This window comes from Patella vulgata, chromosome 9 (assembly GCF_932274485.2).
Source record: "Patella vulgata chromosome 9, xgPatVulg1.2, whole genome shotgun sequence".
Lineage (NCBI taxonomy): Eukaryota > Metazoa > Mollusca > Gastropoda > Patellidae > Patella > Patella vulgata.
Window position 1 is genome coordinate 20,591,173 of NC_065887.2, and position 25,642 is coordinate 20,616,814.

Below are 25,642 nucleotides of genomic sequence, written 5' to 3' on the forward strand. Positions count from 1 at the left end.
TTCCCTTTGGCAGTGGTGCAGGGGGGGGGGGGGTGTCTGCCAACAGACAATATATAGTCCTTCATATGGGACAAAAAACATGGGTCCGAGGTATGTAAAAGAAACTGTGACAGTGGAAATCTAAATAAGAGCAGGCTGTAGTGCCACTGTCTGGGCAAATTTGCCCCATATAACACAGGATTCATCCTTTCTCCTCAAAACCTTGTTGGCACAGTTGAGTCTTAGGTTTTTATATGCACCTATATTTTCATTTCAATCGGAAAGGATGAACTCAGCTGACTTTTAGAAATCTTGAATTTTCTGTTCCAGAGATATAATGTTTTAACATAAGATAACGATTAGATTTCTTGGAAGGATCCTAGATCCTTATTAAATTTGGTCAACATCCAAGGTCCTTCTGGAAAAGCTGCTGTTGAGACATACAGGTATGAGGTAGCTGCTGTGTAGCCATAGGCCTATTTCCATGATTGTCATGAAGTTGTGTGGCTTCTTCAACGATAACACTCTATTTCTAAAATAATTTATTTTTTCAGCTTATAATTTTATGCTTCTAATTTAATTTTATATAATTGTCATGAAGTTTCATGACTTCTTCAACGATAACACTCTCAATTTCAGTTCCCTTTTTTAAATCTTCTTCAGATAATATTATAGGGTTTACGGTTTCTGTTGTCACAAGAGTAACTTCCCTTTTTCGTTTTTCCAGTTCATTGGCTATCACTAACTGATGTTTGTATTTGTCTAAAGCTTGTTTTGATTTTGAAATCAGCAATCTACTATCGGTTTCTAGTTTAAATGAAATAATATAAGCTGAGGGTAACCAGTCTTTCACTAATGGTTCTAACATCTTTGGGACTAACTGTAATTTAAGTTCCAGTGGTCCATTTGAAGACTGTATTTTGTGTTCACTCATGTCAGCTTTAGGAATGTAGAAATCTGACACTGCAGCAGCTAAATAAAGCATGACAGATGTTCCTAGTTTATTTAGTCGCTCGCAGGTAGCTTTCAATAAATGTAGATAATCACCAAGTGATGTAAACTCTAACTTGAGTAACAATTTCTCATCTTCTATTGTCTTGTACTGTTTTATAATCTTTGCTAAATGGTCTTTATTCTCGTGTTTTACTATAATATCTCCTGTAGATGTCAATTCTAAACTGTCGAAAAGGTCTCTGTTTAAGTGTCTATAAAATGGTTCCAGAGATTTGTGTCGATGTAAAAATATAACAGCATAGTTGTTTTGTAGAAAATATTCGGCGGATGTGGAACCCCTTGTACCAGAGCTAAAGTTGTCAATAAATCTAACGGTTCTACTTTCTAACGGCACAGTTGTTCCTCCTGAAGTAATTAGTATGATTTTTCTATTCAGACCAACTTGATGTTCAATGAAATCATCTAATTTTAAGCAGCTTTCTTCAAATTTGTCTGGAATTGAAGTTTGACTAAAAAATAAAATTTTATCAGTACTTTTCGACGCCATGTTTCTTTGCTGTTATTTAGAGTTATCTCCCTTTGTCTTAAATTTAATTTGCAGTCCGTCTGCATTGGTTTTGCACGTCGTGTATAATTTATTTCTATGAACATAACGGGATGCAGTTTAATTAGACATAATTCCATTGTCCTTGAGTTGACTCCAGCTCTTTATTCCAGAAATCACAAGTACGGCATGCACACCGTCTTAATAATGCATTTATTATTTACTAGATGAGTATATCTGACATCGCTAGATACGACCTTATATCAGGCCACTCATGAGTAAAAAATCAGTAGGTGTTCAGCTTTGATGTAATCATAAGCTTCAATACCCGTTAATAAATTAAGAGAATAACGTACAGGATTAGTATGGGCAATTTGATTAATTACCGGTCTATGTGTTTGTTGTTGCACCGTCAGTATCTGTTGTCAAGTATCCATGACAACCATTGATAATTTTAAGCCACACTGGTTCATTTCAGGTTCAGAAAGCAATATGGAAGAACTGAAGATTTGAATAACATGGTCGAATTTTGTTTAGTATGTATATGATAACTATAGAAACGACAGGTAATAATTATTAGATATCAATTCATATTAAGCAATATGGATTATAGATAAGGCCTAGCTAGATTATTAAACATACATATGCAAGAGCTAAATCTGATTATTGCAAGTCTTTTTTTAGGCTTCAGATGTCATAGAAATTATAATTTAGATCTTTATTTACACAACAACTACAAGCACAAAATCAACTCTGTAGACCCACGGATGGCTTGGATTTAAACAGGATTTCGTTGATTGATTAAATTTTTAAATGGCGTCTTAAGCGGAGATTAACCGTTACGTTGACGTCATACTCCCGAAAATAATTTTAGATCGAGGCTATAATGATAGATTGTACGAAGCGAGGCCGCTGTTGAGCAAGGCCGCATGTCAGTCAATTTGATTGAAAGTTTGATAAATACGGCCTTGATATAATGTTTAGTTGTGGTTAAAATGAGAGTTTGGATGTCGGTATTATACGCTCTTTTGTCACTTGCGTTTACAGAAAAATTATAGAAATTGATAAACATCGCAGCTAACATCACCCGAGTTGAATTGCAGCTCCATTGGATCACTGTTCGTGAGTTACGTAGACCTACCAGTTACAGTACAAGAGTACACGCAGGCTAACAAGAAGTCGGCTATAATTATGCCTCATTGATTTGGTCCATTCCTTTCAAACTTTCGCTTCTTATCTATATATAAAAGTCTTATTTTTAATTTGTAGTAAAAATAAATGGGATACGAATTGAATTGCAACCCCGTCTCAAACCACAGCCATTGAAAACATTACTTGAAAATCGAGATTATGTAGGTGGAGTTAACGCCTGTCAATCAAACGATCGGAGACGGTGAAGAGAGATTTGACTCCTAGATTTCTAGTCAAAAATTACAATAGTGATAACTTTGTTCAGAATAAAGTAATTTGACTGAAATTTTCAATATATTCTTCTTTCATCATCTATTTTTGAACTGTTATAGCAAGAATGGCCAACTCTCTATTAAAATCTCCCATAATGTATCTTTAATAGTATTATAGATTGAAATATTAGTCCACAGACCCAGGAGGTTGCACACTTATTTATACCTTCACTGCAATAGCCAAGGAACTCCTTTCATACATGGTTTATTTATAATATCATTAGCCAGATAGTGATGCATAATGTCGAATGTAGGCCTAGGCCTATCAATATATTCAGGCCTGGCTTGGCTGCAGAGGGGCAGCAAACATTTTTCTTTTGAGGGGGGGGGGGTGATGTCTGAACACTTGATTTTTACCCGTTATCTATCCGTGTTTCACATTCAAATGCACTCAACTATACTTATGTTTGACTAACCACAAATTCTCACTTGAAATGTATTGCCTTCGGTCTGAAATTATCTTGGTTGCATATTTTCTATGCAAATCTCCTCCACCAGAATTCCATATAAATAGACTTCTGCTCTGACATCCATCAGATAGAAAGTGGAGGGGGATCAAACAAAAAATCTTTTGTTTTTATTTAAAGTACTATGAACAATAGGATAAGGACAGTAATATATCAATCTGATTAAGGTACAGATCTATATTTCATTACGATTTTTTTATACTTTCAATGGTCTTACATGAAGATCTGGCCAGTTGTAGCGGAAGGTCACATCAGCGGCCTTTGACCCTGTGACGTCAGAGATTTGTTTAACCAATCAGCGTTGATGTTTCTTCTAGTGGATTACCCACAGTTCCGTGCACCTCATGCAAAAACACGCCGTAACAGACCATTTCATTGGCTAATCCCTTTCATCATCCAGAACCCGGGTTATATAACAACTAGATAACTTCCAGATCCTAATGTAGTAATGTCAAGTAAAACAAAATTTTGAACTATAAAAAATGAAACGAATTAGGATCTATGTTTTAATCAGATTGGTAATATATCATTTGCTGAAATAAGTAGATAGAATCAATTTTATTTTGTTCCAGTTAAAGATACATTTCCGCGTACAAACTGGGTGATTTGATGATATATTTGGACTAAAAACATATTCAAACTAATTAATTTCTCATAATTTTGCTTCAAATCCTTCTCAAAATATTGCAATTGCCAAGGAATACCTTTACTATAAAAAAAATCGATCAAAAGAGGTCATGTTTGTGTCACATGACTTACCTCTCTCAGTAGGGCGAAGTTGGAGGAGAATTCATTGCATACATAAGACGATGTTGTCTTTAATCGCTTACTATTTATTACAAATATCGAAGCCTAATTAAATTCTCAGATTATCCACTGCCCAAGTTTTTTTCCGTGGTTTTTAATTCAGAAACTGTTGTACGTCAGGATGCACATGTCAGATTTTTAACAAAGCCTTTAATCTTGATATTGTTATTGTATAGCCTAATTTTTAATCATATACGTTTGGTGAAATATGCATTGCAAACAGTCAGTATTTAATTAAAGGGGCATTTAGGTAAGATTAGATAAAGAGCTGACAGTTTTGGCTATAATACTAATAGTTAAAAAATAGATAATGAAAACAGAATATGCAGAAAATTTCAGTCAAATTGCTTCACTTTGAACTGATTATATTAGACAAAATGGCCGCTCCATGTACGCAAATAGTGTAAAAGTATGGTATATCAAGGTTGTGGACCCTCTTAATGGTCACATTTTTATTCGATTTTGATGAAACTTAAAATATGTTTATATACCAAAGATCTATAAGGTTCCTTTCGATTCTTGCTCTTATCGGACCGTAACTGCCTGGATTATGGCCCCTGATTATACGAAAAATTGCATTCGCTGTCATGCTGACTATCTCTTGCAAAATGTGGGCATATCTTGCATGGCAACCCCTTGTTTTTAATTTTTATTATTTTGTCGTTTTTTCAAATGGCACTTGAAACCATTATATCCGTAGAATACACGGCTCGAGTACCGTAGTGGTTGTAAAATGTTCACTGTGTGGACTCTTGATATGAGGATCGCATATTTCACAGTAAGATAACAACATCAATATTGGATTCTAATTTGTGTTTTTAATTTCGAATATTATGGATAATATTAAACTGGAGGTTTAGCTCCTTCAAAGAGGCGTTATGGGAGAGGTAAAGTTGCATATTGTCAGGCGTCGTTCTTGTATATAGATTATTATTTAGACGTTTAATCACATGCCAGCCCATTATCAATTCTCATAGACCATCGTAGAGTTAGATAATTGAGTGGATTATAAAATGCCTGCCATATCTGCGTTAAGCTATAATATGGCCAGGTTTTGGCCAAGCATAAATTTCTGGTAATTCGAATGACATTACTTATGGAGACTGCCGATAAAGAACAGACAATTGATAGGGCGTCCCCCATGGTCAGACAAATATGAAACAGACAATATTTGGGGCTTATTTCAGCATTATATGAAAGGCTTACTATAAAAACTTCATTCAGCAATAATCAAAGTCTGGCCACGTATTATTTTTGAGGATATAACCATATTGTCATTTTTTGAAAATTGGTTCAAAATATGATCGGGGCGCATTATCCAGGCAGTTAACTCTTAGTGACAAAATGAGTTATGATCTTGGTCACATATTTAGATCTACACCACTGGAGTGAAAATTTCTTCATCACAGCTGGGACCATTGAATTTTCGGGGATCACGTGGCTAAGTGGGTAAAATGCTGGCTCGCTAGCTTGGAGGTCGGGTGTTCTATCCCTGCATTGGCCGAGAAAATTATGCCAGATTTTTCGGCGTGGTTTCCTCTTGTCAGTGATGCAGGATGGAGGGCCTGACAAAGACAGCTGTCTAGTCGTTTGGATGGGACGAAAAATTGAGGTCCCGTGTACACATTGGCGTGCACGTAAAAGATCTATTGGCAGTTGGAATTCGATATAAGTGTAGGCCATAGCGCTGCTGCCGGGGCAAAATTTCCCTCATAGCACATTGTTTGCCGTATGCCCGTCTTCATTAGTCTTCATTTGATTTCACCATTGAATTTTCAACATCTGTAGGCCTATGCTCTATAAATCTAATAATTTGAAACTTTAATTTTAGTCCCACAGATAAAAAATATTTGTACAGTATTATCCTTGTTATGAAAAAAGAAAAAAAAACACATTGCGGGATAAAGTATGAGGAAATTATAATGGCACTTAATACAGAGAGGGAGGGGGATAAAGGCCTATATATATTTAATAATTTAACAGTTTATTTTTAGTCCCACAGATACATAAATATATTGTGCAGTATGATGTAGTCTGGAAAATAAAGACTACAAGTAAACATTTTGTTTTGCTTATTTTTCCAGTCTCAAATAAACTCACTAAAACGGCAACTAACCACAATGTTTAACGGTTGAATAAAGTAAATTTCACACTCTTTCGGTGGTGTTGGTAAGTTGCCGCCTGAGTGAGTTTATAAGATAGAAAAAGAACGAAACTACATGAGACGACTCTGAACCAAGAAACATTACAATGCATACGTCAATAAGTAAAGAAGAATATTTTTTCATGGCTTCATAAATAAGTTAATGAATGTTGTAACGTGAATGCCTATTTTGGGCGAATGTTTGCTGCCGGCACTGCACAAACAAACCTGTGACTGAACTTTTCTCATTCGCTGTTGTTATGATTAGAGCAGAAACAGGCTAAACGACAGGTTAGTAATTAAAGCACAAATATTTGAGGCTGTGAATCACCCTTCAATTGAAACGTTTAATATTTTGGCAATGGTACTTGAAAACAGTCTAGGACAACGCGATACTTCACAGTCGAGAATATATATATGAACTGTTTCCCTTAAAAACGCATTATGTAAGATTTAGAGAAAGGGTTGGCCATTCTTGCTATAATAGTTCCAAAATAGATAATTCAAAATTAATATATTGAAAATATCATTCAAATTACTTTATTCTGAACGTTATCATTGTTTGAAATTTTGACATAGATTGTTTATTATCATAGCAACATTACTTGTTAATCGAGACTCAGCCTCGCTTCTCCATTATTTTAAATTAAATCATTAAATGGCAGTTGTTTATGTCTGCACCATCCGATGATCTAGCTAGAGAGTTGATTATAGGCTTGTCATGTGAATAAATGTCTTAATAATAATTTACATAATATTTGAAGCCAAATAAAAACCTGCAATAGGCAGATTTAGATCTTACATAATGCATCTTTAAGGTTAAATTCTTTTAACTTTAGATTAAAATAAAAATGAACCTGTTTTATGTAAAGTGATTGACAGTTAAGTTATCAAAAAATTGTGAAAAAGTGCCTATAGTCAGCCTATAAAGTGCATAAATTATTCAAATATAGTTCAATCTATTAATCTTTTATTTTAAAAGTATTTTGTAATTATCTGATAAGGTTTCTATCCTGAATAGAAAATAAATATCATTGCTTAATATCTTCTGTTTGATTAATTGTGTTTGTTATCAGCCCATTATTACAACATAGTTGACTTGTTTATCTTGGATACAGCTAGGCTTATTATGGACATATATTTTACTGTGCTGGATGAACAAGGCTTAAATATTATTTGGTCATACATGAATAAAATAGGTCAAGCATGACTGAGTTAACAGGTATACTGAGTTAACATTCACTTAATTGTATACCTAGCTAGATGTTGTCTATTTAATAGTTGCAGGCTATTTCAATGTATATGGGGTGATATTGTGAAATGGATTTAAGATGTTTGATGTCGACATGTAATGGGTAAGGCTATGTGTATCATACATGTATGGATGTCAACATCATTTACACCTGTCACATAACAAGTGAGTAGCTGAGAGTATAAATTTAAGTTTATATATATGATTTTTGATATTGTGTTTATTATAATATTAAACACAATTCCCATTTAATCTTATTACAATGACTAGTAAATTGTACAGGTAGTTTGTTTTGAAGATATGTCTGTCTTATTGACCTAGAATGAAATTGTATAGTTACATATTATATGTATTTGAAGATGGATTATTGACCTCAAACAAAATTGAAGATAAAGTATGGTAAGCTTCTCTAGGTTTAATGAAATTATATGGAATATGTGTGACTTTCCAAAATTGAGTTAGTCGTTAATTGGTATTTTTGAAGTCTACCCTGCCCACCTGCATAATTAACACTTGTCATTATTATACTATAATTAGCTCGGTTATTATCTGACTTTGACAATTTTCTTATTATTTTTGCCTTCATCATGAGTTTAATGTTTTAAAATTGCATTTTAGTTCATCAATCAACTTGATACTTATTAATTAACCAACATTTATATTGTTTAGATATTTAACATACCAAAACACTACATACTCCCAGTGGTTCTCAACCTTTTTTTGCCAACTGAACACCTTGGAACACATGAAAAAATAGCGGCACACGAACAATATTTGGATTTTGCAAAATAAAATCAACAGAGACATAGTCATAGACACATAGAATGACTCGAACTATATAAATAAAGAAAAATGCAGAAAGCTATGAAATTATCAGTAGACACCAGTGAATACTCAATTGGGATCACATGGACATGGTTTTGCACATTTTCTAAGTGTGCCGTTCAAAATTTCACGGCACTCTTAGGAAGATCTCACAGCACACCTGTGTGCCACGACACACTGGTTGAAAATCACTGTTCTAGAACTACAATAAATGTTTTTAAAATTAACTTTATATAGAAAATAAGAGACAGGAAGAACTTTCCAAATTTCTTGAATTGGTTCCACCTTAATTACCAGGATTGACATATATTGTTGGATAAAATTACTGCAAATTCAGAAATTGGCAGGATTTTGTGTAATTGAGAATGCAGCTTTTAGCAATATTTGTCCATATTTTAGTTACTGCAAATTCAGAAATTGGCAGGATTTTGTGTAATTGAGAATGCAGCTTTTAGTAATATTTGTCCATATTTTAGTTAATTGTTCGATATGTTTCCTGAGGCATTAGGAAATATTCATTTTATTATGATTGTGAAATTGACAAATTATATAAATTTTAACATTGCCAATAGGACTACAGCGTATATGAGGAACACCGATATTACAATATTTGACATACTTTATGCAAATCAATTATTTATGACATATTAAATGCAGTGCTCAAAACATTAAGCAATAGTTTGTGAATATGCTGTGTATATATATGTGTATATTTTAATTGGTTGTGGTGGGGTTATTCCACACATATACATTAAATATTGCGAAATCTCATGTTGTTATAGTACAAGGTTATAATATATAATGACATTTTTATGGAGCTTGTGTTTTGTCTAATATGAATAGGTTATACAACAGGTCTGAATTTATAGCTATTAATATGGAGGGATATGACAAGTTATTTATGAAGCACCATTCTTATTAAGAATAATTTGATTGTTGTGAAATTCCTATGGAATAGTTTGACAGAGGTCGACTACTGGGTGTTTTATATATTTTGATATTAATGATTCTCGTTAGATGAACGATAGATAGTGACTGGTTTGTTATTTATCGTTGGATGAACGATAGATAGTAAGTGGTTTGTTATTTATTTAGTTCTTTGCTTAATGTATTAATTGATTTATAGTCGGGAATGTATTTTATTGATTATGTAAAGGATAGTAAATATAGAATAATAAATATATATATATAAATAGAATAAAGTGCTGTTGCAATATATGTATTAAAATTAAAACAGCCATACAAGTGCTAAATCTGCCTATTACAGGTCTTTCTTTGGGCCTTAAATATTATATAAATTATTAATTAGACAATTATTAACATGACAAGACCATAATCAACTCTCGAATGCCTCCAGTTTTAAGTAGATTAGAATGGTTTGGCCATCTAATGATTTGATTTAAAAATGGAGAAGCGAGGCTAAGACTTGAATGACTAGTACGGTGGTTAAGATCAATGCACACATCTTGTTAAAACTACAACCGTTGATAACTTCGCTCAAAATAAAGTAATTTGAATGAAATTTTCAATATATTAATTTTGCATTATCTATTTTTGAAATCTATCTTACATAATGCCCCTTTTTCTCAGAGAGGTATACCATTCATGATAAGAATTATATATCCTACATAGGTTGCTTAGATTCTCCACTGATTTGTATGTCAGGAGTTGGAATCTCAGCGCGATACAAGAAAAATCAATGAGGTTTCTCAAGCCGTGTTCACACTTGGGATTGCATGCCACGAAAAACCTTGACTGTTTGTTTTTAAAAAAGAATAGACCTAATTGCAGCTTTTAAGGTCAAATTCTCCTCCGTTGTCATTAGAATATAACCGCTGGTAATGTGGTATGTTAGTCTCAAAATTATTTAAGTTAAGTGTTTATTGGATCTTAAACCCTTGAATGTCGACTTTGAGTCTAAGTCGAGTCTCAAGTTGCAGACTTTAGTACTAAGTCAAGTCGCCAGTTCATCAAATGATCGTCGGCAATTCATGCCAAATAAGGCAAGTTAAAGTGTTAAGTCCCCTCAACGCGACTCTTTAGTTCTTAAAAGTTATGAGTTGCCACACACAAAAGCCAAGTACAAGTCAAGTCGAGATTAAAATATGTCAAGTCGCAAGTTGGATATTTGATGTGACTTAGGTCTGACTCAAGTTTCCACCTCTGGATGGCCGTAATCAACCTTGAATCAGTTATTTTGCCAAAGTCCCAAAATCTGCCTAAGCTCTGTGATTTTGTAATATTATTCGTTTTGTGATTTTTTGTTGATTTAATGAAGTGTAAGATTATCACTAAGGTAAACAGCTGTAAGTTGTATATTATTACTGAGCATGAATTGACCAGACACGGTTATTGTATCAAATAGGATCATATATAAATCAGTGTAGGGGTAGGCAGGATTCATTATATAACAAGTTTTATATCACCACATTAGGTATGGTGACTCATGCATGATCACATTTCCAAAGTCCGTAAGGAAAGACCTGCAATAGGCAGATTTAGCTCTTGCATAATTTATGTTTAATTAGCATTAACTATTGAAATGGCCTGTTTAGACGAGTTGTTCGCATAAGTCTTGGAGATACTTTTCTACTGTTTGCAGGAAAGGTCACTATTCTAAACAGAAATTAAGATTGGTTAAATCGTTAATGTCCAGTAAGGTTCACCTACATGTAGGGTTCATGTTCAGATGCAACTTTTTCCTCCCAAATTGGATTTAACATATCAGTCTGTTGATCACAACTACAGGAAACAGATTTTTGAAACTTGCAAAATGTTTACCCACAGCTGACGCATCCAGATGTCATTGGAATTGGTCAATGCTACTTAGTTTATTTTTCATTAAAAACCGTTCATACATTGTTTCTGTATAGATACTTAATGTTAAAGGACAATTATACGGTTAATGCGGGCCAAGTTGGCACCGCCAACCGATCAAAATGTCAACACTGTGTACATCCAACGAGGATGGTGTGCATCATCATAAGGATATGATAGAGGTTATATATGTAGCTTTCAGACTGAATATAATATACAGTTTATAATTCAATTTAAAAAAGAACTAAACAAATTGTATCTCGAAATAATTGATAGATATTTAGTATTGTTTTGAAATTCCACATGGATTGATTAATCAATAATGGTGAATACTAGCCTTCGGTATTGAAGAAAACAATAATAGATCATTAATCATTTGACAATTTTTATTGGTTATTTTTAAGGTGTAGATTAACAGAATTGTAGACATTTGATTGATGATTTGTAATTGGGCTGATTTTTATATTTTTCAAACAGTTTTTCAGATCCAATTATTGACTTTTTACCCAAAGATTTGTCAGTTTAAAATTCAACTCTACCTTCATGATTATCTAACTGACCTACCTCAGCAACTGTTCAGATCTAAATTATAGTGGAGGTCATCAAAAATATAGATATATATACAACTGGCGGTAGTTGTAACTTTGATGTCCATAGCAGTTATATCTCATAACAATCTGTCATGACATCATCATAGGTTGATATATTCGTTCATATCAACCGCTGATGACGTCATGACAGGTTGATATTTCATATCAACCACTAATGACGTCATCTCAGGTCATCAACCGCTGATGACGTAGATGATCGAAATAATACAAAAAAACACAGAAATAAATTTTTATTCTTTTGACCATTAAAATTTGTAATGGTACAGTTTCTAACATTCAGGACCGAAATAGACGGCGTACTTATCGACATACATGTATTTAGATCGGTTATCCATGTCTAAGACATCTTTCAGAATTATCTTTTCATCCACATTGTGATTATTTCTCCACACACTACAAGACTTGGATGTATTTATCGCCCAAGAGTTCCTTTATAAAGTATTTTTGGGTACAGTCCACTTAAAACAGTCGGTCAAATCCTTCTCTGAACATACCGAAAACCTTCAATCATGGTTCACTGTCAGAATTCTTGGAAAAGAATGCCTTTTGGTACAAATTTTCTGCAGGCTTTGGATAGATCCTCGTCGATATTTGCATTCACATCTATTCCATCGTCAATATGTTGGCTAAAAAGGATTGATTATTCTTCTGACTTCGTATTACTATCCATTTTGTTTTTGCTTTCAATTCAATAGTCCAAAATGGCGACGTATAAACAAAAACATGCACGTAATTGCACGTGATTACTTCGGTAATTTTCGCTATTTGGCGGAATATATCGAGCAATTATCCAATCGTTGTTGCCTTTTAATGGAAGAGGCCATTAAATTTAAGGGTAAAATTGGCGTTGTATATGTCGGATATAAACCTACTCTCCCTCGGATTGATATGGTAGAGAATGCTTGGGCTTCGCCCGCGCGTTCTCTACCATATCAACCTCGGGTAGGTTAATATCCTATACATAAATAAAAGTTATGTAAATCAGATTGATGAAGAAATAAAGTAGTCTAAATACGTCTTTATATTTGTTTATATTACATTGAGTTTGGCAGTATTACAGTCATTACAAATATTGAGTTTGACAGTTACAAGTATTACAGTCATTGTAAATATTGAGTTTGGTAGTTACCAGTATAACAGCTGTCATGCAATTATTGAGTTTGATAGTCATTGGGAATATTGAGTTTAACAATCATTACAAATTTTGAGTTTATTATTATTATTAACAGTCTTTGCAAATATTGAGTTTAACAGTCATTACAAATATTGAGTTTGACAGTCATTACAAATATTGTAAATGTTGAATTTGATAGTCATTACAAATTGTCTATTAACTGCAGCTGATGATAGAGATAAATCTTATCTATTTATTTTCATGTCAGAAATAGAAAACCATTATCAGTTCAATACTTAATTACCGTAGAAAACACAGACACATAATCATAATAATCATACAGTTTGATAATTCTCTTACGTATTAGGAAATGTTTTGTAACATGCTTTTCATGTAACAAGCTAGTGATTGTTCTTGGACCATGTAAATAGTTTTATTTTAAGTTGCAAATCATTATTGCAATAATAATTCTGAATATCATACATATTTTGGAGTGTTTTTATCAGGTTAAAATCTTGACTAAATATTTTACAACTTCTTGGCAGGGGCTAAGAAAACCTTTCTGTTTTTGCAAGCCTTTAACCTGGACATGTAATATGTCGCTGTTTGTTCATATAAGACGAGAAACCTAGCGCCAGTGTGACCTGATTAAATATTGGGATGTCTGTAAAAGCACCATGATTGACAGTGTGGTAACTGCTTTCCGGGCAAAATTCTCCCAATTTTCATTAGATATAAATATTACTATATTGTCCAGCATGATGTTAAAGCCGCCTAATAATCTATATAAATGTACAAATTTTCATGTTTTGTTTTGATTTCAGGAAACTATGACCTGTTATAGATTTTAAAATGACAAAATGAGATTAACAAATGGAGAAGTGGACACAACTCTTTCTTGCTTTTGGAAAAGAGTAGGATCTTCATCCAATCAAAGTCCAAGATCTAGATTTAAACATTCAAGTTGTGTGCATGGTAACTATGTATATATTTATGGTGGCAAGGATGGAACACAACCGCTCAAAGATCTCTGGAGATTTGATACATGTAAGCTTATTTTTATGGTGTGGTTTAAGGTTTTGGGGTTCAGATGACAAGCAAGAGCTTCTTTTTTTCAAATCAAAATGAACTTACAATGATCTGTCTGGACAGGTTCAGTGGCTGCTGACCCAACAAGGAAAATATTTTCATTGGGTTTTTTGTATTGAACAAAGTGCACAACTAGATTATTTTGATGTAGCTTATGCTTTCAAATTTTGGCGGTCTTACCACAGATCTGATCAAGGACAATATTCTTTCTCACATTCAGTATCTCATAGATTCTTTTGCACATTCAGTTGAGGTGTATGGATTCAACATGTGAACTATTAGTAACTAGGAAAAATATATTATCACTTCAGTACTGTGCTCACAATAAAGTAGCAACAATATCAAAATTGATCCATAATTTCTTTTGAAAATATTATGATAATATGTTTTGAAAATATTGTGATAATGAGGGATATGACAATTATCAGTTATGTAGCGATAAATGGTTTTATGAAATGGAATTTAGATGAATAAATGATATGAACAGAATGCATGTATTTGGAAGCATCACAATGTTAGGGTTAAGCATATTGCATGGATATCTATGTGTAAATCAATAGAAATGATGTAATCAAAAAGATTTATATGGTGATCATGCTGTTATATAGCAATTCCATTGGGAGAAATTACCAAATGAAAATAATGGTGATAAGGCGATACTCTGAATTCAACAAATGATGATAGGATAACAGATTCACAGAAAAGTGAATCGTTAAATTGGCTATCCCTGATGCATTGTTGCAACCCAGCAAAACCGCCAATCCAGAGGGCAATAATTTCATTTTTAATTAAAATATCTTTTTCTGTCAGACTTAGTAAAAGTATAATAAATGTGGGAAATGGTTTTATTTAAATGCTATTTTAATTGTCTTGTAGCTACTGAGGAATGGGATGAACTTGATACTCATGGCTCAGAATTAGGCCATCTTCAAGGTCACACATTAGTATCTTATAAGGTAGGTTATATTTATCACATTATTAGCAGTTTTTCATTTGATGTACAATTTCAGACCATAACATTTCAAGCAAATACTCATTCAGGTTGCGCAGTGATTACTCAGACTGTCGTCTGTTCTTGCCAAATAATTCCTACAAAAAAAAATTAAACCAGACATAACTATAATTTCAACACGTATTACTCTAGTTCAGTAATGTAGCATTGTTAGGTTTTGCTAGATTAAAATCTCTAAATATCCTTTGAAGGATTTCTAATCCTTTGCAAAGTATATTACTGTGAATGTTGGATCTCTGAAAGGAATATTGGTCAAAAACTGGTTAATGGCTATTTAGTATATTTACATATATATGATGAATTGACGTTCACATAAAAGAACCATTGAATTCAAAGCAAGACTAGGCTGTAGCTCTGCATGGTATGTACTTACCTTCATTAGCCGGTTCAAGCGGAAAAGTAGGACGTTAAACCCATTTCATGTCATGTAATCATTGTGATATATTTTAGCGTTTGATATTAATATTTGGTGGAGAGTTTACCAATACTGTTAATACAGCACCACTATGGATATATAATCCAGGTAAGATATCTTATGTACTTATCTTTTTTATATGAAATATTTAACAGCCATCAATAAAATCTGAGCTTTGAAAAATTCACAAAAATATGTGCATGAGATTTTATTATCAACCAATATCATTATTTAACAAAAATGTTTTTAACCAAACAAAAATAAATTGGGGATTATCTCCTGTAGACATCACAATAATGAAATTCACCATAAACGACATTACCGCTATGGAATTTAATCATCTGACCAACAGTTTATACTTACATAAACCTAAATGAATTTAATGTCCAATCCTTAAAGATACATTATGGGAGATTGTTGGCCATTCTTGCTATAACAGTTCAAAAGTAGATGATGAAAGAAGAATATATTGAAAAATTCAGTCAAATTACTTTATTCTGAACATAGTTATCATCGTTGTAATATTTGCCTAGAAATGGTAGCGAAATTTGTCTTTACCTTCGCCGATCGTTTGATTGACAGGCGTTAACTCCACCTACATATCTCGATTATCAAGTAAAGTTTTCAATGGCATACGGAAACGCTTTACAGCGGCCTCGCTAAGTACACTCTATCATTTAGCCTCGATCTAACTGACGTATTTTCATCAGGTTACCCCTTATTTGATTTAATCAATTAGTGAAATCCTATTTAAATCCGAGCTGTAGCCGAGCCATCCGTGGGTCTACAGAGTTAATTTTGGTCTTGTTGTTTAAATAAAGATCTAATTTATAATTTCTATAACATCTGAAGCCTAAATTAAGACTTGCAATAATCAGATTTAGCTCTTGCATAATGCATGTTTAAATATATGTTTTTTTTACTCTGGTTTCTTTTTTTTTCAGACTTAAACCATATAAGGAAATGTTGGTGTGATCAGACGGCAAGTCAACCATGTGGTAGACGAGAACATACAGCTGTAATATATAATAATAATATGTATATCTATGGTGGTTTTATAGATATAAAAGGGTCGACATCCGAACTCTGGCAATATAGCATAGGTTGGTTCTTAATCTAATTTCATTGATATCTTTATAATTAAGCAGGTATAAAGATATAGAGCAATTACTTGCTAATCTAGAAGAGAGACATCCCTTGAGCCTATAGGTAGTGTGTCCATCAAATAATAAACATTTAGAGTCCTGGTAAAACATACTTTGATTATAAAGGTAAATTCCTTAACTAGACTGTAATTTCAGTTAACTTGGGCATACTCCAGACGGTATGAAATGAGGGATATTTGGCACTACGTCCCACTCTTATTTCAAATTCCAGATGTCAAGGTTTCTTTTTCATGCTCTTCAATGTGTACGCGGGACCCTACGTCCTGCAACACTGACAAAGGAAACCATGCCGGAAAATCCTGATGAACTTTGTCGGCCAACATCTGGAGTGAACCAGAGACCTGGGTAGAAGGAAAAAAAAACAAAGTACCTAAAGTATTAGTATGTTTTCAAATTTGCTGCCACTGGTCCTGTCTACAAAAAAAATAATGGAAAATGTGAATCAGCCAGGAAATGATGGAGACATGTGTTCTTTGATACTTTCTTCAGTTTTATAAAATATTTTATATTTCAATGTAGATGAAGAAGAATGGTGTTTATTGCCGTCGCCAAGAGGAGATTCACCAGGTAATCGTCATGGTCACAGTGCTGTAGTTAGAGCTAATAGTATGTGGATATATGGGGGTATGAAAGACCTTACCGTTAAAACTGATCTATGGCGCTATAATTTTAGTAAGTATTTTTATCAGTAAACAACAGGCAACTAAAAAAGATTAACAGTAAAATGTGTGGTGCGAGGTAGCCCAGAAAATCTAGTCTTGAATTCATCTTGATTTGTGACAGCACACCACATAAAGTATAGTTTTTCTTTCGATTTTGAACCGTTCAACTTTCAGTAGCATTATCCCATTTGAATTTGGGTGTTAAACTATGAGTCAATTGTCTTAGTATGTTTCTCCCAAAAATAAAATTTTTGATCTCTTTTAGTTTTAGTGTTCACAATATATAATTTTGACCTCGTTTAGTGTTCACAATATATGACATTAGGTATCTAACCTTGATTTCTTGTTTTAGTTTGACATTATATGACATTAGGGATGCACAATTCTTTCATGTCTATATGATTTCTTGTTTTAGTTTCTGGGAAATGGTTCTTGATGAAAAGTGTAAATGGTGGACCACCTCCTTTAACTGGACATACAGTAGTTATGGTAAGAATAAAATCAAACACACTAATACATAACAACATATATAAGGAATGTATATGTTTAGTATACCTCTCACTTGTCTCTTTAAGGCTGTGGTCATCATTAAAGGGATTTTGAATCCCTTGCAAACTGCATGTATTGTGCAAGTTAAATATCTTAAAGAAATATATGTTCAATTCTGTTCAGTATTTACAAAGATATATAATGCACCTACACTGTAACGTTGATATCGTTGAGTAAGCAACAAATAACTGTTATAAATGAAAATATATGACACTAATAGATCAAAGTCATCAGTTTATATACATAATGTGTATTAGTTAGTTAAAAGTGTTAGTAATCAGACAGTAGTCATTAAATGTAGGTGTTTTGTCACTAAGGTGTTAAAACTGTGATTATTGAATGACATACACCACTATTGGTTAGGTTTGTGTATTCAATAGTGATGGGTGTTATAAATAGTCACATTTTTTACAGCTAGTTACACACTTGTTAATTAATGACAACTGTATAATCTCTAACCACTTTCTATGCATACTAAACATTAGTTTAGAATACTGACCACTTATATGATTTAATGATAAAAATTGTCATTACTAAAAGGCCTAGCTTCATTAGTCAACGGTATCTGCTTTCACGTGCTATAATCTTCGCTAATATCTTTTGATGGGCTTTTTGGACATTTTAGCATGGATTTAGCCGGCTTTAATATTTTTCCTGTCAATTGAATAGGAAAAATCAGATGTAATGAATTCAATTAATATGAGCTTTTTTTAAGATTTTTACTAAAATTACTTATATCGAAGTAAATAAGAAAAAAATAAAAATTTACTTGCAGGTCAGTGATAATATGTTGATATTTGGTGGTGAAAATCAAGGAAAACTCTCTAATGACATCTGGTCTTATCATTTTGGTGAGTTCTTTACACATTTAGGTAGTCGTGGTAGTCTTGTGATTAAGGAACTGCTATCTTTATTAGAATGTATGGGGTTTGAACCACAATCTGGGTCGAAAAGAACCTGCACTTGTTAATCATAGCACCTGCAGGGCTGGCAAGAAAAGATTTGCCTAGTCATATGATGGTTCACTTTGGCATGGACATAAAAGAAGCATAGACGGTTGGAAATTGATGAAGAGTTGACAAAAGCACCACTGTCTGGGCAAAGTTCTCCCATTTGCATTCCAAACATGACCATAGAAATATAAATTTTGTCTCAAAATGACCAAGTTTTGTGTTGACCAGACATTAAACCCCATTCTATGAAACATTTTTATGATAAATTAAACATGCGTTATGCAAGAGCTAAATCCGCCTATTGCAGGTCTTTCGATATGTAATTCATGTAATAAAAAGTTCTTCTGTTTCTGACAATGCACTGAAGTTTCACTATAAAATTACAGAGATATTATATATCTTCTGTCAGTAGTGTAGGAGGAGGAGGGAGGGTGCTGGCAAGGAGGTCATTCGTATAGGATGAAAAATTAAGATTCCATGTGCAAGTGGTACAACCCTTAACAACACTTAAAATTCAACAAAGAGTAGACAGTCACGCCTTTTGCCGAGTAAAGTTTCTCTTACAGCACACAGCATAGCATATGCCTATCTTCATTATTAAACCCCATTCCATTTCATTTATTTAATACAATATTGTTGAGAGCCATGCTGATCCCCACCACATACAAAAACATGCCTTAAAAAATGTTGTGAGGTCTTGGAGTATAATGATTTAGAAAACTGCTTTTGCTGCTAGATCAGTCTCTTAAACAAATTTTTATATTAATCATTTTACTACCCAGTTTAAATCCGTGCATTTCATTTCATCCTTGTCTGTGTTCTTGAAGACATTCTATAATATTTATTTTACAGAATCAAGTACATGGACAAAGTTAGAACATGACAACAGAGCTGCTTTACCTTCTATAACCCAACATTCTACTGTTGTTATACAGAATTATGCATCACACAAGACAGAAGGTGGTGCCAGAACTTCATCTGTTCCTCATTTACAAAGAAAGAAAATACGATCCAGCCAATATTCACTTCCTGATCGACCACAGTCGACGCCTCCAAGTGGCCCAGCAAATGCATCTTCAGTTAATTTTCATAATAAAATATTTCCAGCCACAAGTGATGATCATGAAAGATTATCAGATTTTTGTTTGCAATCATTGACAACAGTGACAGGTGACGTTGGATTAAAACGGAAGACAGATAAACAACCCTTGCTAGACGATAGCTCAGGAAATCTTAGTTTAGGTTACGATAATTGTGTAAAAGATATTTTATCCGATGAAACGGACGGTGTACAGTCAGATATATGTGAAATACTCTCTGACAAGGATTCACATTTGTATAAAAAAGCAAGTAGCAGACCTTCAGATTTGTGTTCAAAATGTCTTGTCAAGCACAAAGCTACAAAACCAAAGATAGAATATACCTCACAAAGATCTAGAATTTGTAGAATATGTTCAGAACCGTTAAGACGATCGCGGCATGAGAGTGATATTTTTATAGAAGATTTAGAACAAGTTGACGATGAGAATCAAAATGAAACCGAGCCATTGCCAAACTCTTTTTATGTCATGCATCATGACTGTAGTAATAATCAAAATGGCCGTGAAATAATAGAACTTGACATTGTTAAACCAAATTCAGGGAAAGATAATTGTGATATAGTTTCTTGTTGCTCCAAATGCAATTTCAAGCATATATGCAATGGAGACAATTGTAGTTCAGTTTCCTTATTTTTACCTTCGCCATCTAAAGAGTTTACTTCAATAGCAACACAAACTGATGATGTCATTCACGATGTGAGAAGACCTGTCACTGAAAGTAGTAGACAACAAGTTTATGAAGTGATGGAGGATTCCAGATCAGATATTGCAGATAAGGTATGCATTCACATTTGACAGATACCATATTTTCCATCTAGACATATGCGTTTTTTGAAGCCATGGTGACTCAGTGATTGAATGATGGAATTCCATCAGTTTAAAAATATCAGCAGTGACATACATGTACGATTAACACACCTACTTTTGTTTTTAGTTAGGCCACATGCTGAATTCTGGATTTCAAACATTTGCTTGTATAAGTAATTTAGAATGGGCTAGGTCCTGCTGTTGAATTCTGTTAAATATATTTCGATTATTCTGTATTCATACTATTCCAAAACAGGTATAACTGGTGTTTTGTTCATCCCGAATTTCTTTATTTATCGTCAATTGTTTTATTTTGCAAAAATTGTTAATCTTTTCAAACCAGTTTTACTTTTGTAAATGATCCTCATTTGTTAATAGCCTATATAGTCACATTGTATGACTTTCACATCTTAATAACTCTACCCTTTCTATTATATAATATATGAGATTATTAAGTAAACCTTTTAATCAATTTTTTTTTCAGAACATCACTGCAGACGGTAATAATATACAAGTGATTATATTTGGAGGTAAAACCAGTACAACAAAGACTACGGAAAGATGTGCTATTAGTATATGGAAGTTGAGCATACTGTTATAGTCTGTGATATTATTATACTATTTTATATATTAGGTCATTCTCGGGAACCCAATGAGGAGTGCTCAATAACCATTACTACTATGATAAATGTGGTGTTAGTTGTTATTAGTTATCTTTCCCATCTTTCTCTAGGAACTGGGCCTAGAACCCTGGCATATATTGTTACATCTTCATACAGATTTTAACTTGCAATCACCCTGTTTTAAATATCGAGACAAAGGACATCAATAATTTTGATTAGTCTGCAAACTTAGTAAAACCATTGGTTCAGAAAAAGCATTTAATTTATCTGCAAGTATTATTAAAATGACTTTTGATATTATGGCCTACATGCATGACAGAATAATCCCTATAGTGTCACATATTGTTGACATAATAATCCCTATAATGACACATGTTGTTGACATAATAATCCCTTTAATGACACATTTTGTTAGAAAATATATTTTTAAGTGATAATAATAATGATATCCATAAAGCACCAAATCATGGCACCGGTATATATAAAAGTTTACTAGCTCTAGTCTTAAGTTTTTTGTAACTTTTTGTAATGAATTTTGAAAAGAAGAGTTTTTAAGATAGATTTGACGATTACAAACAAAGAAGTCACAAAACGAAGTTTAGCTTCGAGTAAATTAACTCTGGTATCAATACCTGATTGAGATTGATTGAATGCTAACTTAATAAAACTGCTGCTTTGGTATCATTATCTAATTGATATTGTTTGAATGCAAATTTAATAAAACTTTTGTTTTGGCATATGATTGGTTAATATTAACCAATACTAATAATCATATACAATGCTGGACGACTATACATTGATCATATTATTATGATTAGTTAATGGGCTTTTTAGTGTTCAATAAAATAGCTCACAGCAAATTTAATCAGGATTAATTGTTCATCATAATGTTAACTGATTCTTTAGTATTCAGTGCAAATTAACTAGAGCTTAAAGTATGATTACATTAAATCATATTGATCTGAAGTATTTCACTGGGTGCCAAATTCTATAGTAATCAAACCATACTGCAGTGAGGTAGCAGTACATTGTACATATAGGTCACACAAAAATATTAACGATTTGTTCCATTAAGCCAAAACCTACAAGATATTTTTCATGTGTAAATATATTTCTAATAATGATATTAAATAAATAAACTAACCACAAATCAAGTTATTCAATATTTGAATGACATCTTACCCTGCATAAAGACTTAAAAAATCACAGTCTGTAAATAAGCATGCTGCATAAAGACTTAAAAAACCACAGTCTGTAAATAAGCATGCAGCATTGAGACATATAAAACCACAGTCTGTAATAAACCTGCTGCATTAAGACTTATAAAACCAAAGTCTGTTATGAACATGGTACACTTCACAAAGACTTATAAAACCACGGTCTGTAATAAAGTGCTGCATGAAGACTTATTGAACCACAGTCTGTAATTAACATTTTGCATAAAGACTTACAAAACCACAATCTGTAAAAAAGGAAATATGTTGCATAAAGACATACAAACCAGTCTGTAAAAAAAATAACCTGCTGCATGAAGACTTATAAACTGCAATCTGTAAAAGCATGCTGCATGATGAATATTTATAAACCACAATTTGTAAAATGTGTTGGGAACTGTCCTTTTATCAAATTGTGCATAATTTCCCAAAGACAAGAATTTAATGTTTCATGATATATATGCAAATAATCTGAATGATTATTAACTGCTTTATGTCAGCTTTTTGGCTGATAATGTTTAATGCATATTGGTGGATTAGTATTAATTCTAACTGTGATAAATATAAAAGATATAAAACCTATCTATGACTGTTGTTGTTGACTAAGCATAGATTTAATCTGGGAGTATATTGTAAATAGATATTATTAAAGTACTTGATTATTAATTAAATGTCCAAAATTATTTGCCTTAGAAGTCCTTTCCATCATTCTTTTTCCGTCACCAAATGGTATATGAATAAAGACGATATCTCTTATCGCAACTAGACATACTTTGCATGATACACAATCTGATTAAAACACAGATCCTGTTTCAATTCATTTTTTATACGCCCAAATTGAAATGTGGTTGTATATTGTCGTCGCCCCCGTCCGTCCGGCGTCCACAATTGCTTGTGGACGCTCTACATGTAGAGGCCAAAGTTAATATCTGATTGACTTTAAATTTATACACAGTATTTAAGGTCTTGAGACGAAGAAACCTATTGATTTTCAGCGATTTTCGATAATTATTTCCAGAGTTATGGCCCTTGATCACTTCAAAAAATCTTGTCGACGCTCTAAAGGCCAAAGTTAATATCCGATTGACTTTAAATTTATACACAGTGTTTAAGGTCATGAGACAAAGAATCCTATTGATTTTCAATGATTTCCGAAAATTACTGCCAAAGTTATGACCCTTGATCACTTTGTGACGCTCTAAAGGCTAAAGTTATCATCCGATTGACTTCAGATTGATACACAGAGTTTAAGATCTTGAGACGAACAAGTATATTGATTTTCAATGAATTTTTATGTCTTGAACAGCTAAATCCATGATTTTAAAAGTTTTGTATACAAAACGTTAGCATGGGGCAGAACTTTATAAAAACAAACAAATTCTAATGGTTTTCTGATAATTACTTCATAAGTTGTTGCTCTTAATCAGATTTTAGTGTAATATAAATGTTTCATTACCGAAAAAAGTAAAAATATGCAACAACTTTTGTTGACTGCCCGGATGATTTAGCTGTTGTGGGTGTATGTTTCGTTGCCTGGCAACCTATCTTATAGTTCAAATTTCGTTTTAATTGTTTTTACGACACTAGGATCTGGAAGATTTGTTATTATTGACATGTTTTGAATAGTGTGAGGTATTAGCCAATGAAACGGTCTGTTACGGCGAGCTTTAGGCGTGTTTTTCACGGAACTGTGGGTAATCCACTAGTAACACTAATGCTGATTGGTTAATCAAATGTCTGACGTCATAGACTCACTTGCCGCACGTATGACCTCTGATGTGACCTATCGCAACAACTGGTCAGATCTTCATGAAGTGTAGGCCATCGAAAGTATAAAAACACGAAATGAAATATAGATCTATATTTTAATCAGATTGCATGATACAAATCGTTTGTGTAAATATTTGATGTCCAGGGTTTGCTTTTTTTGTGGCATTTGAACACAAATTGCTACATTGAAGATTTGAGGTAATCAATTAATATTTATATAATGCTATTATCTAAATTTTGTTGTTATGCTGAAAATACCAATAATGTCATTTTATGATAAAAACATTTTTCTTGAAGTGATTTACTGTAAAGATATCCCATTTGAAGAAACCCAAAAAGCAGACAAAATGGTCTTCACAGGATAAGTTGAAGGATCATGAAGGAGCTTCTTCTCCCTTCATTTCACCTCCCGTTGTTAACTGTGTGTTATAGAATAAAGTATAAATATAGATTTTTGCATCTATAATTCATCTGCATGAAAACCAATAAAATATGTATATAATGTTATGAGTAGTTGCAACAAAGTATGATCAAATGGCAGCCAAATGGTACTCCATAATGTATTTGTCAGTCTGGCTGTTTGACATTGGAAAGAACAAAAAAAAAAAATCAAAGACAAAAAAAATTCTGAAAAACAATTTGTGTTAAATTTTGATCTTATAAAATGTTTAGGTCGACTGTTTATTTATAGATCTATGTGTTTGAATTTCATCTGATCTATATAATAGGGATCACAAAAACCTGTCAAAACCTTCATACAGAAAATGGTTTCAAATTTTTATCCAAAAGTCAGTTTAATTGGCAAACATTAATTTGTACAGTTATTTATTGATGTTGCAGGTCCAGGATAAAATCTTACAAAACTAATATCTAGCTTTAATTTGATGGACCAGAATGCCAAAATATATATTTTGTAAATAATTTGGAAAATTATTCACAATTGTGATGTATGTGTTCATGTTGAATATGTTTAATAATTAGTATTTTTTTTGTTAGTTTATCAAATAGATTTATTTTAAAAATTTGTTGTAAAGTTCATAAATTGTTAATTTGTTAGTAATGTTATATTTTAACTATTTTTCCCAATATTGTATAGAAAGGTATTTTGTTAAACAACCTGAGAATAATTATTATTATGAATTTAATTTTAAATTTATCTATTATTATACTGACTTTTGGTATTATAGCCAACAAAATTGACATAATAATCCCTTTTAAGATGCATTATGTAAGAGCTAAATCTGCCTATTGCATTTCTTCATTTTACCTTCAAATGTTATATAAACTCTTATTTATTTATATTAAC

General features: G+C 32.6%; 2 protein-coding genes across 3 annotated transcripts; one reads left to right on the plus strand and one right to left on the minus strand.

Moving 5' to 3' along the window:
- Positions 1–506: 506 nt before the first annotated feature.
- LOC126831753 (phosphopantothenate--cysteine ligase) lies at positions 507–1,509 on the minus strand. Its single transcript, XM_050562408.2, has one exon. It carries the CDS (start codon positions 1,478–1,480, stop codon positions 551–553), a length of 930 nt encoding a protein of 309 aa, XP_050418365.2. The 5' UTR covers positions 1,481–1,509; the 3' UTR covers positions 507–550.
- Positions 1,510–1,954: 445 nt separating this feature from the next.
- Positions 1,955–24,986, plus strand: LOC126831740 (uncharacterized). Of its 2 annotated transcripts, none has more exons than XM_050562391.2 (10): positions 1,955–2,043; positions 13,801–14,023; positions 14,942–15,021; positions 15,528–15,600; positions 16,437–16,595; positions 17,178–17,330; positions 17,736–17,809; positions 18,645–18,720; positions 19,675–20,699; positions 21,214–24,986. In XM_050562391.2, the coding sequence occupies exons 2-10, from the start codon at positions 13,837–13,839 to the stop codon at positions 21,328–21,330; spliced, it is 1,944 nt and encodes a 647-aa protein (XP_050418348.2). In that variant the 5' UTR covers positions 1,955–2,043; positions 13,801–13,836; the 3' UTR covers positions 21,331–24,986. The 2 variants fall into 2 exon arrangements, with proteins under 2 accessions (XP_050418348.2, XP_050418349.2); XM_050562392.2 differs by lacking the exon at positions 1,955–2,043 and adding an exon at positions 7,568–7,774.
- Positions 24,987–25,642: the final 656 nt, after the last annotated feature.

Coding starts and splice junctions, on each gene's coding strand:
- LOC126831753 (XM_050562408.2), bottom strand. CDS start 1,480: ATGGCGTCGAAAAGTACTGATAAAATTTTATTTTTTAGTCAAACTTCA.
- LOC126831740 (XM_050562391.2), top strand. CDS start 13,837: ATGAGATTAACAAATGGAGAAGTGGACACAACTCTTTCTTGCTTTTGG. Junction 16,596..17,177: donor ACTCTGGCAATATAGCATAG/GTTGGTTCTTAA, acceptor ATTTCAATGTAG/ATGAAGAAGAATGGTGTTTA. Junction 20,700..21,213: donor GATCAGATATTGCAGATAAG/GTATGCATTCAC, acceptor TTTTTTTTTCAG/AACATCACTGCAGACGGTAA.